The 13,351-nt window shown below is 49.3% G+C and overlaps 1 protein-coding gene and 1 pseudogene across 1 annotated transcript; both read right to left on the bottom strand.

The window, feature by feature from the left end:
• Window positions 1-2,301: 2,301 nt before the first annotated feature.
• Window positions 2,302-7,053, bottom strand: LOC121043957 (28S ribosomal protein S21, mitochondrial-like; annotated as a pseudogene).
• A 1,223-nt stretch (window positions 7,054-8,276) lies between these two features.
• On the bottom strand, window positions 8,277-13,331 carry ZNF408 (zinc finger protein 408). The gene is made up of 5 exons (XM_040495288.1): window positions 13,207-13,331; window positions 12,629-12,906; window positions 11,922-11,983; window positions 11,420-11,679; window positions 8,277-10,581 (listed from the first exon to the last, which is right to left on the bottom strand). The coding sequence occupies exons 1-5, from the start codon at window positions 13,253-13,255 to the stop codon at window positions 9,053-9,055; spliced, it is 2,178 nt and encodes a 725-aa protein (XP_040351222.1). The 5' UTR covers window positions 13,256-13,331; the 3' UTR covers window positions 8,277-9,052.
• Between the last annotated feature and the right edge of the window lie 20 nt (window positions 13,332-13,351).

The raw sequence follows: 13,351 nt of genomic DNA on the forward strand, positions 1-13,351 counted from the left end.
GAGACACAGAATCGGAAACAGGCTCCAGGCTCCGAACCATCAGCCCAGAGCCTGACGCGGGGCTCGAACTCCCGGACCGCGAGATCGTGACCTGGCTGAAGTAGGACGCTTAACCGACTGCGCCACCCAGGCGCCCCCGGTTGATTGTTTTTTAAATAGAAGTTTAACTTATATGCAGCAATGTTAGAAAAAAATCTAAGTGTTTAGCTCACATTTTTATGCATGTGCCCGTGTAACCACCAGATCAACATTTTTAACCCCAGTCTCTTGCATGCTGTCCCTAAGTGTCACTGTTGTAACCACCATCACCCTAGAACAGTTTTGCCTATTTTTGAAATTAACAGAAATGGAAACCTACAGCATATACCTCTATGTATCTGGCTTCTCAGATTCATCCATGTTGTGTGTATCAGTGAAGCTGCCATAGCATCTCACTGCATGAATAGAGCACGTTTTATTTATCCATTCACCTGTTGACGGGCATTTGGATTAGTTTCCTGTTTTGGTTATAATGAATAGTGTGGCTGTAAACATCCATGCACAAGAGTAGATTTGCTGGGTCATAAGGCAGGCATACGTTTTGCCCAAGTCGCTATGACAAACAGTTGTCCTGAGTGGGGGTACTAGTTTGCACTCCCACCAGCAATGCCTGAGAGCTGCAGTCGTTCAGATCCTCACTAACCCTCTATATTATCCATCCATTTCGTATTATCCATCCTGATGGAGGTGCAGGTGTCTCGTTGTGGCTTTAATTTGGATTCCCTGTTGATTAAGGATGTTGAGCCTACTTTTATTTTTTTGAGTGGAATACTGAAAAGATCTTACTTCACTCATTTCTTAAAAAATTACATATTGGGGCGCCTGGGTGGCTCAGTCGGTTAAGCAGCCGACTTCGGCTCAGGTCATGATTTCGCGGTCCATGAGTTCGAGCCCCGCGTCGGGCTCTGTGCTGACAGCTCAGAGCCTGAAGCCTGTTTCGGATTCTGTGTCTCCCTCTCTCCGACCCTCCCCTGTTCATGCTCTGTCTCTCTCTGTCTCAAAAATAAATAAACGTTAAAAAATTTTAAAAAAATTACATATTAAGGGAAGGGCTCTTGAGAAGTGAAGAGAAGACAGGTGTGGCTTCATCCTTCCTGGTTCAAGACAGGCGATCCTCTTTTCTTCCGAGGATCAGCTGAGGCCAGTGCTGAGTCAACCAGGAGAGAGCGAAAAGGCAAGAGGAGAGGGCGTTTGGCCAGGAGGACAAACCACACCACACATAGCAGCTCTTCCACTGAGGGTTCAGAGCTAGGGGCCTGCTGATCGCCCCCTTGCTCCCTTGCTGGCAGAATCTGGACAGACAAGCACGATAGCGGTAGAAGGGAATGCTGGTTCCGGAGGCCCGGTCTGGGTTTCACCAGCTGTAGAATCTGAGTAAGAACAATATTTGCCTCACAAGCCTGTTGCTGAAAAACTCATACTGGCCTCTTTGAAGACTTGCTCAACCTATGGATTGCTCATGTGCAGACATGGCCATTAACAGACAAGCCTTGGGTCACATCGTCCTCAGGCTCTTTGCAGACAATATTCCAAGGCAGAAAACCTTGGTTCTCTAAGGTTTTCTTGGTTCTCTTGGTTCTTCTCACTGGGAAGATAACTGAAGCTTTCTGCTTAGATTTGGTTCCTGCTTTCCCAGACTTATGCCTGGGTTTACGTGTCATGATGACGAATTCACACACCACGGTACCAGTGGCAAATCCAATTAGCAGGGAGAACTTTGCTGATGAGAACTTCATTTTATTTTTTGTTTTTTTGTTTTTTGATGGGTGTTCCAGTAGCAAAATTTATCCCAAATACATACATGCTTCCTCTCCTTTTATCTAACAGTTGGTGGGAAGGGACAGTTCAGTAAAGAGTAGCAGGTGCTTTTCCAATAATAAGGTCTTGTTTGGGTTTCGTAAGAACTGGGTAAGAAATCATAGATCTATTCCGCTATATTTTAGAAAAGTTTCTCGCCTCTCCTAGACTACTTAAGTATTATAGCTAAATATACACAAAATTTGCCATTTTAACCATTTAAGTAAGTTCAGTGGCATTAAGTCCATTCACATTGTTGTGTATCACCACCATCTGTCTCTGGAACTTTTTCAGCATCCCCATCTGAAACTCTGTACCCATTAAACAATAATTCCCCGCTCCCCACTAGCCCTTGGTAATCACCATTCTACTCCTAGACTACTTTTTGACTCAGTTTCTCTTTCACTTAATAAAAGAGAGGGTCCATTGGTAACTATGGGATTGCTTCTATACATGCAGGCTTTCTTGCATATACGTGATTTGAGTTTATTATTATAAGAAAGGGGAGAAAAAAATGGGGTTGAGATAGGAAGGAGACAGCTGGAGAGGGATTTTCATAGAGGGCCTACAATCCACAGGCCTCAGCAGCCCTGCCATGGGTCTGCCCGATTCTTCAGGCATCAAGAAGTTGCTACTGCGAGCCATTTCCATGTTGTGGATCCGCCAGCAGGTTTCATAGCTTCCCCTCTTTTGTCGACGACAAGGCTTTTCATAGTACCGCCGTAGCTTAATGTCCTCAATGAGCCCATCCATGGTGAGAATTCCATTTAGGGTCCTGCATGCACCTTCCACGTTTCCTTCCTGTACCATCACAGTCCTGGCAATGAACTTCAGATGTTTTGCCCATAACCTTGGGATTTAAATATTCACTCTGCAGGATCCCACGCCCTCTGGAACCAGCTGCCGGGACATGAACTTCATTTTGAAGAGTATGAGTCCTGACATCTTGTCATGGCAAATGCTGGACCCAACCAAAATGGCCCCCAGTTTGTCATCTGCATGATTAAGATTGATGGGTTGGAATGACAGGCATGGGCTCTTTGGCGAGGAGAGAGACAGCATGAATACTACGAGGACCATGGGAGCTTTGGGTCCAGGAATGACAAGACCAGCAAGAAGACTCTAGGCCATTCTGATAAATTTGGTTTTGTGTTTGATCTGATCTACACCATTCCTTTTGTCCCTGCAAAACCACCCCCAGCTCTCAGAGCTTGTGATCTTTGGATTGCTGCAATTCTTTGGATTCCATATACCCCTTGTCTCCCTCTGATCTAGCTGGAGTCAGAGTTAAGTTTATCACTGTGAAGTAGATACTAAGCTACCCCTTCAAAACACATCATAATGTTTGTGAAGCATTACAGTGCTTGCCACAAAGGAAGCGCCCAATAAATGCCACTGTTACACATGATGGTACAGGAAATAGATGACGCTGCCTGTGAAGGGCTCTTCTTAAAATAGTGAAACTGAATTAAACGAACCTCTAGCTTTAATTACTAGTTTATAGGAAATATAGGTGATAAAAAGGAGTACCTTGTGGTATCCAGTACCACAAGGAATGACGAACATTCACCAGGACAAATGGCTCCAGTTTCTCTGACAAATTCATGACACGGAAATAAATAGGGTGGGTTGGAGAGACTGTTCAGGATAATAGAAGCCAAGGAGAGACCTAACACCCAAATGCACAAAAGGAATAGCGGGACCATGACTGGTTTAGACTTTTGAACCAAAGAACTGTAAAATGACTTTTCCTTGGACAAACAATAATAATATAGATTAGGTATTCAATGATATGAAAGAGTTACTAATTTGTAAGTGTTATATGGACACGTGGTTATATCCTTTCAATCCCTATGACTTACAGTTATACAGAAGAACTTACGACAGATTAAACAAGCATGGCAAAATGTTAGCAATCATTAAATCTGGGTGGTGAGGGGATTGGGTACATCATTCTTGTAAACTTTTAAACTTTTTGTGTTTCAAAATTTTCACAATGACAAGTCAACTTAATTCTTTAGTAAGTGGAGGCTGGTATTATTAAGTAGGTTCCAGTAGAGCAGCCTCTGTTTTCTTGGGTGAGAGAAGACCACACTTACCCCTTCCATTTTACAGAGATGATCGAGGGAGAGAATCCCCTCTGGGAAAGTAGCTCTGGAAGGATCCGAGAGTTCTGCCAGACCAGGGTGGCACCACCACGGGTGAGCACCGAAAGACCCAGCACATCCTTAGGCTTCAGGGTTCACTACCAGCTCCCCGGGTACCATGCAACTGAAGGTCCTTCTTGCTTCTCACCCCAAGCACATGCCTGCACATGTAAAGGGGATCGTGTTTCCCTCTAAGCACAAAGCGATGATGAGGGGTTGTGTTTCTCACAAGCTGGCGTCAAACAGAATCACGGGCAAGGCCAATGCTATGTTGTAAAGTGAAGCTCTGTAATCACTGAAAACAGTAAAATTATGTTTCAAGACAGAGTTTCAGAGCTGGAAAGAAGGTCAGATATCATTAAATCCAGATGTTTTAAAGCCTAGGGCTCTGGGCATATACTACAGGGTGACCTTGGCCTTTTGTGTATTTTTTTTTTAAACCCTCAAAAATTGTAAGTTTACCTTAAGACAAAAATATATATATTTTTTCCTTTTTGGCTGAAATTATGTCTTTTGAGGTGGCGAATTGCCTTGGTTTTTTTTTCCCCCTCAATCTGATCAGTGTTTAAAAATAAGTCAATTTCTATTTAATGAAAAGCCTTTAAAATTTGGGCCCATAGAAGAAGCTAGCAAAAGGGCTCAATGTTGGAGCCGAGATTGAGAAGCACTGATCTGGTCCAATTTCCCCAGGTCACTGTAAGGAAAGGGAGTCTCCTAGGTGGCAAACTAATTGATCAAGGTTGTAGGGTTGGTGATGAGCCAGAACCCCTGCCTCTCAAGACCACTGTTCTTCACCTTGCATGACCTTCATCCCTTGACATTCTGCTAGAGTACAGCCTCACTGTTCTATGAAGCACGCCCACTGAACATGCACCTAAAGTACAGAACTACTGTGAGTGATGCTGACCTGCCCCAAAGAAGCAACACCTAAGGGAAACATGCAAGCACTTTAATCTCGTCTTCCAACCTAGGAAGGCTGATTACAATACTACTAACCAGCTATAATTTATTAACTGCTCACCATGTGCCGGGTACATAGTACTGATGAGGTAGGTACCATAAGTATCCCCGTTTTAGGGATGAGGAAACTGAGGCACAGAAAAGTCAAGTACTTTGTCTGAGTTTATGCAGTTAGTCAAGAGCAGAGCCACAAGCTACACGTGAATCTGTCTAGAGGTGGAACTCTTTACAGTCCATGATGCTTTGCATGGTTTGCAGGTCCCTAAACAGGACTCAAATTTTATTCTACTGTAAGATTTTCTCATACTATTCAAGTTGCAAATGGGGATAAAAGATCCTTTATCTCCTGCACCTTTGATTTTGGTTCAGCATCTATAGCTATAGACCCCACTCAGTTAAGCTTGCATCCAGGTGTAAGGTGCCCAAGCAACATTTTTGTAGCACCTTTGCCCACCTGGCTAGAAGCAGCATTCGAATTCAGCACTACATACACCAAACTGTTAAGTGACTTTATCTAGGGGTGCCTGGGTGGCTCAGTTGGTTGGGCATCTGACTCTTGATTTCGGCTTGGGTCATGATCTCACAGTTCACGGGTTCGAGCCTCACATCAGGCTCTGCACTGACAGTGCGGAGCCTGCTTGGGATTCTCTCTCTCAGAATAAATAAATATTTTTTAAAAAGATTATTTTTTTAAAAGTGACTTTATCTGGAAATGGAGGAAAGAAGTAGGGAATAAAGAGATGTCACCATTAGGATTACCAAGAATTATTTTGACATCAGGGGAAAAGATTTCCCTAACGAGCATTATTCCAGTGATCAATCTTTTCAAGTAGTCACTGCATTTTAACTGGAAGAGCACTAAATTAGGGATTAGACCAGGGCCCTGTCCTTGTTCTGCTACAAACTGGTCTCAGGCCTTGACAAATGACTTGTCTCGAGGCCTCTGTTTCCTCATGTGTAACATGGGAGCTCAGACAGAGCTCTCTGATGCCCACTCTCCTCTTAACCACAAGTGTTGGCAGAGCAGAGGTTCCCACATCACGTACCTTTGGATGTATTGCCTTTGATCTGACGCTGCTCTGCATCACTAGAGACAGGCTTCATGGAGAGAAAAGTTCTCCATCTGTGTGGGGGATGTAGGTAGGGGGTGTGAGCATCCCAGGTTTTGGCCTAAGCATCCCAGGGGTGTGGGGTGACAGGCCTCTTCAGCAACCCAAACGATGCCCAGTTTGCCCACATAGTCCACTATGAAGTGATGAGTATGTCCTTCCCTACACAGGTTGGTATCGAGTAATGAGAAGGTCCCCAGAATACCTAAAAACACTGGGCTGACACTGACTGTTAAGCAGTCACCTGAATTGGCATGACCCTGCCTGAAGCAGGAGCTGGAAAATAGGACTACCAAGCCTCACTCAGGCTCCAAAAAAGAGTTGGCTGACTCAAAACTAAAATATTAGCTGCTACTTTTCAAGCCCTTGGACCTTGTGATCTTTCCCTCCACAGATTGCCTCGATTTCCTGCTATCCTCACTCCCCATGGATAATTTCAGAATGCGGCTTTATCAAGAAGTTATTCAGATTGAGCAGGTGCTGGGTAAATGCCAGTGGCAAAGCAGGAGACACGGGGCTGCCTGTGATGTTGTTGTCAAGTGCTGGGAAGCCAGAGAACACTCAACGTTTCAATCCTGGCTCTGCTGTTCACGGATTGTGTGATGTCGGCCAGCTACTTACCCTCTCCAACCCCTAGTTCTCCTCAGCTGTGACACAGGTCACAACACCTATTCTGCAGGACAGAAGAAGGGAACAAGAATATAAGTTCTTCCTGCCTCTCTTGCCACCTACTCACCTCAGAACAATCCACTGTGGTTTCCCACTGCCCTCACTCAGCTCCTCAGTGACCTTACAAACCTCAACCCCCTCAACAGCAGTGGACATTCTTACTCACTTTTTTCGTGAAATGCTTTTCTCTCCACTTCTGCTGACACATAATCTGCAGGGTTTTCTATCTGGTTGGATGCAGATTTCATGTCCCCTGCAGAGCCTTTCTCCTGCAAGTGAACCTGGAGGGCGGCGCCTCTCCCCTCTGCTCCCGCTACTCCCACAGCTTCCATGCCCACCTTGTCACTAGTCTGCTGTGATTCCCTCTACGGAAGACTTTCCTCCCCCAACTCTGCCGATTTCTGGCAGCTGGTTTGTGAGCTCCACTGCAGGCGCTTTAGACTTGGTGCCTCCCCAACCAAAATCCTGTCTCATTCCCATCCCAGTGCCACTCAACATACTAACTCAGAAACGGGGCGTTAGCTCTCCCTTCTCCCCTCAGTTCATGAATTCTGTCCCTTCTCCCTCTCTGGCAATGTATCTGCCCAAAGTCCTCACCACGGCCTACAGTCCCCAGCCTGCCCTCACCCCTTTCCATCCTCTGCCTTGGCCACTCTGCTCCTCCTTGCTCTTGCTTGAACCCACTGGGCCTTGCCAGTACTGTTCCCTCTGCCTGGAACCCAGCTCCTTCTACAGACATCAAGCTCGCTCACGCCTCTCCGCAGTTCAGGTCTCTGCTCCTGTTCGTGTTATTAGAAGCCTTCCCTGACTACCCTCTGTAAAATCACATTCCCCATTTTAACCTCTCCTCCCGCGTGACTTTTTTTCACTGCATTTACTATCATGTGGAATGTATTTGTTGTCTGCTGTGCTCCTCAGGATGTAACCCTGAGAGCAGGCTCTTTCTACACTATATCCCTCACTAGTATACATAAAGTGCACACGTATGTGTCAGATAAATAATTCCATTTCTCTGCATTTCTACTGCTACCACCCCATTCCCCGCCACCTCAGCTGCCTCCTGATTTCCCTACAACCACACCTTGCCAGCCGATCCGTTCCTCCAGCGGTCTCTTTAAACATAAATCTAGCCACGTCATTCCCCTCCTCAAAACCCTTCCAAGAGCTTCTCAATGTTTTGAGAATAAAAAGTCCCAACTCCTAAAGCAAGGCCTGCATGACCTGGCCCTGCCCCCTTCCCTCTCTGCTGCAGCCACGATGGTCTGTTGTTGACGTCACCGGACTCTCACTCCAGGGCTTTTTCACACACAGCCCCCTGCACCCCCACTCTCTCTCGCACCCTCCCATCCACCAGATCACAGCAGTGCCAGGGTTAACAGCCTTACTCCAGCACTGGGCCAGGAGGGTCCGAGTCTCAGCTCTGCAGCCTAGCAGCCGTGCCACCTTGAGTAGGACACTTAAAGCTGTTTCCTCACTTGTAAGACCAGAATGCTACCACTACCGACCGCACAGGGTTGCCACGAGGATCATATAAACTCAAAGAACTGGCCCACAATCAGGGTGGAGTGTTTATTTAATCATTATTATTCCTTGCGGACACTGTCCCCGATGCCCATCTGTAAAAGGCATCGCCTCAGTCTTGCTCACAGCTGTATCCCGGCACCCAGGGTGCTGGTTTATGGTCTATGCATATCAGGATGGGAGTCTGTGAGCAGACTCTTTCTTGGGTGGCCCAAGCCCACAGAAGGGTTCAGATCTGGCCCTAGCTGCCTCCAGTGAGTCTGGTGTCTATCAGCACAGAAAGAAAACCAACTTCACAGCCCCTAGATGGTGAAAAAGTCTGCCAAAACCACCTACAGCCTGAGTTAGAGGGAACTATGAGCTGAGCTCAGCCTCTGGCATTTTAACCCTCCAATCATTCCGTCTAGTTCTAGATGAAAGTGCCTGTCCCTCAGGGAGCTCCAGGGGGGGGGGGGCGGAGCGATGATGCCAGCACTAAGCACCCGGGCAGGGCAGTCCGGCTGCCAGCTCCCTACCTCACTGGGTGGGGTCACTCCCGTTGTGTTTAAAGAACAAGCACCCTGAGCAGTTCCTGGTGAAGGAGGTAGAACATGCTCTACCGGAAGGCAGTAAAAAGCTCTTAAATCTAGAACAGGTTTACCTTACGGTCTTGGGAAACAATGTGGTGGTCCATAAACAGGAAGGGAAATCCCCGACCTGCTTCTCAGAATAGACTAGACTCCGTCAGGCAATCCAAAGAGAAAGACGCAGGTGCCCGGCAGCCAGAAAACACTAGCTTTATGTAAAACTCTGCTGAAGGAGGTGAGGGGGTCAGGTGCCTGTCTCCACCTCCACCACTTCTGCCCAGGCACTAAAGCCCATGTCCTTATGAATGAGCACCAGGCTGGAGGCGGGGCCTGGCTCCTCAGGCACCACAAAGCACTTCTCCTGGCTCCCAGAAATGGTGACCTCGAAGACATCCCGGGCTGGGGAGACGTCCTGTTCGCTGCATGTATCTAGCAGTTCTGGCTCAGTCTGCACCAGTACCACGGTGGGCTCGGAAGCAGCAGGTGGCACACTGGGTGGGCTGGAGGGTGCCCCAGGCTGGTGACTGAGCTGGTGTCGCTTGAGGCTCTGGGGGAGGGTGTAGCCCATGCCACAGGTGGGACAGCGATAGGGCTTGTCGGCCAGGTGGGACTTGAGGTGGCGCCTCAGCTTGGTGGCCAGTGTGTAAGCACGGCCACACTGGGGGCACGGGAAGGGCCTCTCCCCTGAGTGCAGACGCTCATGAGCACGCAGTGTATGTGGGTCTCGGAGGGCCTTCCCACACACAGGGCACAAGTAGGCCTCCCCGGTGTGAGAGATAAGATGGCGCCGCAGCTCAGGCAGCTGCGGAAAGGCATCGGCACAGTGCGGGCAGCGGTAAGGACGCTCCCCCGTGTGCAGCCGCAAGTGACCACGCAGGGTGCCCCGCTGGCGGAACGCCCTGCCACAGTGTGGGCACAGGAAGGGCTTTTCTCCTGTGTGGAGTCGCATGTGGTTGCGCAGAGAGCCCTGGTTGGCCAGGGGGCGCCCACACACAGGGCACGGGCACGGGGCAGGGGCCGCCGGCACCTGGTGGGTCTTGCGATGCAGTCGCAGGGAGGGCCGGCGGGCAAAGGCCTTGCCACACTGGTCACAGGCAAAGGGCCTGGCACCTGAATGTACCACCTGGTGCTCTTTGAGGTCTCGCCGGGTGCCGTAGGCCTTGTCGCATTGTGGGCAAGGAAAGGGTCGCACTCCACGGTGGCCCAGCATATGGGCTTTGAAGCTCTCCTCTGAGCTATAGCTCTTGCCACACTCAGTGCAAAGGAAGGGTTTGTGGCCTGTGTGCACGAACGCATGCTTCTTCAGGTGGCACAGCTGCAGGAAGGCTTTGCCACACTCCCCACACCGGTATCGTCGTCTCTGTTTTGGGGGGCTTCCTCCTGGGCCAGGAGGGCTCCGCAAGCATGCAGGGAGGCCGGCCTGTTGCTGCTCCCCAGCCTGCTGGGCCCTGAACTCTGAGGTCTTTGCTCTGGGTGGGCACTGCTCACTGGGGCCACATAACTTCTTGACCAGGTAAGCATGCAGGTGGGTGGCCCTGGCAGAAGACGAGGAACTGGCCTCACTACTCTCTGGGCCCTGCTGGGTAGTGGAGCTGCTCTGAGGTTCAGGTGACATCTGTGTCTGGGGTGGATCCTCCTCATCCATGCTGCCACCCCGAGGGAGCAGGCCAAGTGGTTGGCTCTCCTCAGGAAGTTGATCCTGGGTTTGAGGCTTAGGTCCGGGGCTTACCATATTCTCTGCCTGGATGCTGGGGGGTGACTGGTGACCGGGATCTGCAAGGCAAGAGTGGGGGCGCTGGGGTTAGTAGAAACTGTAGCAGGGGGTGGCAGTGGTGTCACTAGGAAATTCTAAGAATATGTGTCTCCTCCTACTCAGCCCCTGAACCTGAACTTCAGCAGGAGCAATGACACCACTCTCTTCCCTGGAACATGTACCATGTGCTCTGTTTATCTTCATGTTCAGTCTTAGGTGCCTCCTGGGGAAGCACTCTTGGGAACCCCAGTGCCCCAAAACTCTGGATAGTCCTAGAACAAGGCTCTCGGGCTCCTATTTTCCCTCTGGAGATGCACACTTAGGACGAATTAGGCCACCACCTCCTCGCCTTAGTTCATCTGAAAATAAAGGAACCTCTACACCCACCGCAGATAGAAGAAACATGAGAAATTGGAAACCTTATATAGAGCTTGCTGTCTTCATCGACATGACCTTACTATTCCAGAAAACGTACTCAGGAAGATAAAAGTTGCAAATATCAATACTATTCATTCTAAGGAAAAGACCCAATCACACTGCGATAAAAGCATCAAATGATAGGTCACACCCCAAGACTCTCTGAGCCTTTTACTGCAAATTCTAGCCTTGTATCTACAAGCCCTAAGCCATTATGTCACGATCCTTATTCAATCTGATCAAGCCCTGTCCCATCTACACTGAAAGATCTACCAGACTTCAAAATTTCAATAAATATCCAGGCTTTGCCCTTCCATCTCAGAGAAACTATTAAAAACTCTGTGATGCTCTCCTTTACCTCCCTGAGCCACAGCTTTGCCTTGTCATATCAAGGTTGATTTGGCGATAATTTCGGAAGCCAGCGTTGTATCTGACACATACCTGTCCAAGGTTCTGCTGCATCCTCCCCAGGGGAGTCCACTTCCTGTTGTGAAGCGGAGTCCACTTCGGTCACCACAGCCATGGCTGCCTCTTCTTCTAGCCTGGGCTGGGTGGGGCTCAGGCCATCAGAGGGAGGCTGGGGCCACAGCAGCAACTCAAAGCCTGGCAGCACAACCCGGTACACCTGCAGATGGAGCTTCTCGTTGATCCGCACCAGGGCTACGTTTCCCTCACCTTCCAGCCTGCCCTGCTGCACCAGACTGCAAAGCAGAGGAAGAGCTAGCTCAGGAGACCCTCTTCAAGTGACCCTCCCTAAAGCCCCAGCTCCTGGGCAGTCTGAGTCCTAAAAGACCCCATGCCTTTGGAACACTCACTGCAAAAAAAAAAAAAAAAAAAAGAAAAATTGCTGGGTGGGGAATTACAGTGGGCTTCTGGTTCCAACTCATGCCATAACAGAAAGCCTCAAAGGACCATCTTCACTACGTACTCTCCTGTAACTTACCTGATCCAGCCTGAACTCTGCTCACAAGCACACACGTCTCCCCATGGGCCTAGTGACACGTCCTGAAATAAACCAATAAGAGTCCTTCTCCCATGTGTTTGGGGAACCAGAATCCCGGGCGGGGGTGGGGGTGGGGGTATGTAACCTCTCCTGAGACAGATCTAATATGAAGCCCCTGGAAGGTTAACGGTCTCTGATTCTTCCTCTACAGGACTGTGTTGTCTGATTTTTCATTCAGTAAAGACCGAAAGACTCTCCCCTCACCTCCCTCCCAATATGTGGAATATCACAAGTTGAATACATTACTGCCTTCCAGTGAGTGTGCCAAACAATAAAAAGTTGTAAGAGGTACATCAACTTTCCTTTACTTTTTAAGACTTACTATGCAATGAAACCCTTTACCCACACTATTTCATCTATTGCTCCAAATAACCCTGGAAAGTTGGGGGGAAAAAAGGAAACAGCTATTTTTTACTTTTACAAATGAGTTAAATGAGGCATGCCATTTTATCCAGCTTTCGGCACTTTTTGCACCTTGATTCCTTAACTACTGCAAGTGAGGGGAAGAGGCAGTCCTGGAAAGAAGGGGCATAACCATCTCCTATCTCTTGAAATGCCCTGCTTCTTCTAACAAACTGAAGAGCTGTTTACAAATGGCTGAACCTCTTGCAGGATCTGTCACGGAGACACGTCCTATCTTTCAATACCTCCTCCAGCCGTAGTTTCACTCCTTCCTCCTTCTGCTTGGAGACAGACTCCTCTTCCAGAGGCCCCCAGAGCAGTCCCGGCTGCAGGGGCTCCCCGACACACCAGACCCCCAAACACGGTTCCTCGGCGAGTGAAGGGCCAAGGGCCAAGCCCCGGGGAAGGCTCTTTAGAGCGAGGAAGGCCCGGGTCGGCCCGGGCGGGAAATCTTTGAGGCCTCGAGCAAAGCCTTGTCCAGAAGGGATCCATCCTAATTCCGGGCCCAGGCGCGGGTCGGGGGCTGCAGGGAAATGGGAAGGCAGTAAGGGAGCCAGTCCAAAGGGTCATGAGGGAGGGGACAGATACGGGGGGAAACCGCAGGTCCAGCTAGGCCTCGGCAGTCTGAGGGATGTTAGAGCTCTAACGGAGCCCCTAGGAGGTTTGAGGGTATTCGAGGACTCTTAACCCCCCAGAGACATCTGAGGGCACCGGAGGATTCCAGGCTAGGGAGGAAAAGGGCCTGGGGGTAGAGAGTTGACCAGGGAACAGCAGGTCCATCTAAGGACGGGGCCGAGGGTCAGAGACGCCGCAGGTCACTAACCGCACTGCAGTCTCTCGCCCCCGGAGAGCAGCTCCTCTGCCTCCTCCATCCCTCCAGAAAAGCCTCCTTCCGCCGGAAGTGAGCGTCTTCTTCTCCGCTCCTCCCGGAAACAACCATGGGCTTCCAAATTTCCTGTCGGGAGAGA

Source organism: Herpailurus yagouaroundi, unplaced genomic scaffold, assembly GCF_014898765.1.
Source record: "Herpailurus yagouaroundi ecotype Mexico unplaced genomic scaffold, PumYag 187, whole genome shotgun sequence".
Lineage (NCBI taxonomy): Eukaryota > Metazoa > Chordata > Mammalia > Carnivora > Felidae > Herpailurus > Herpailurus yagouaroundi.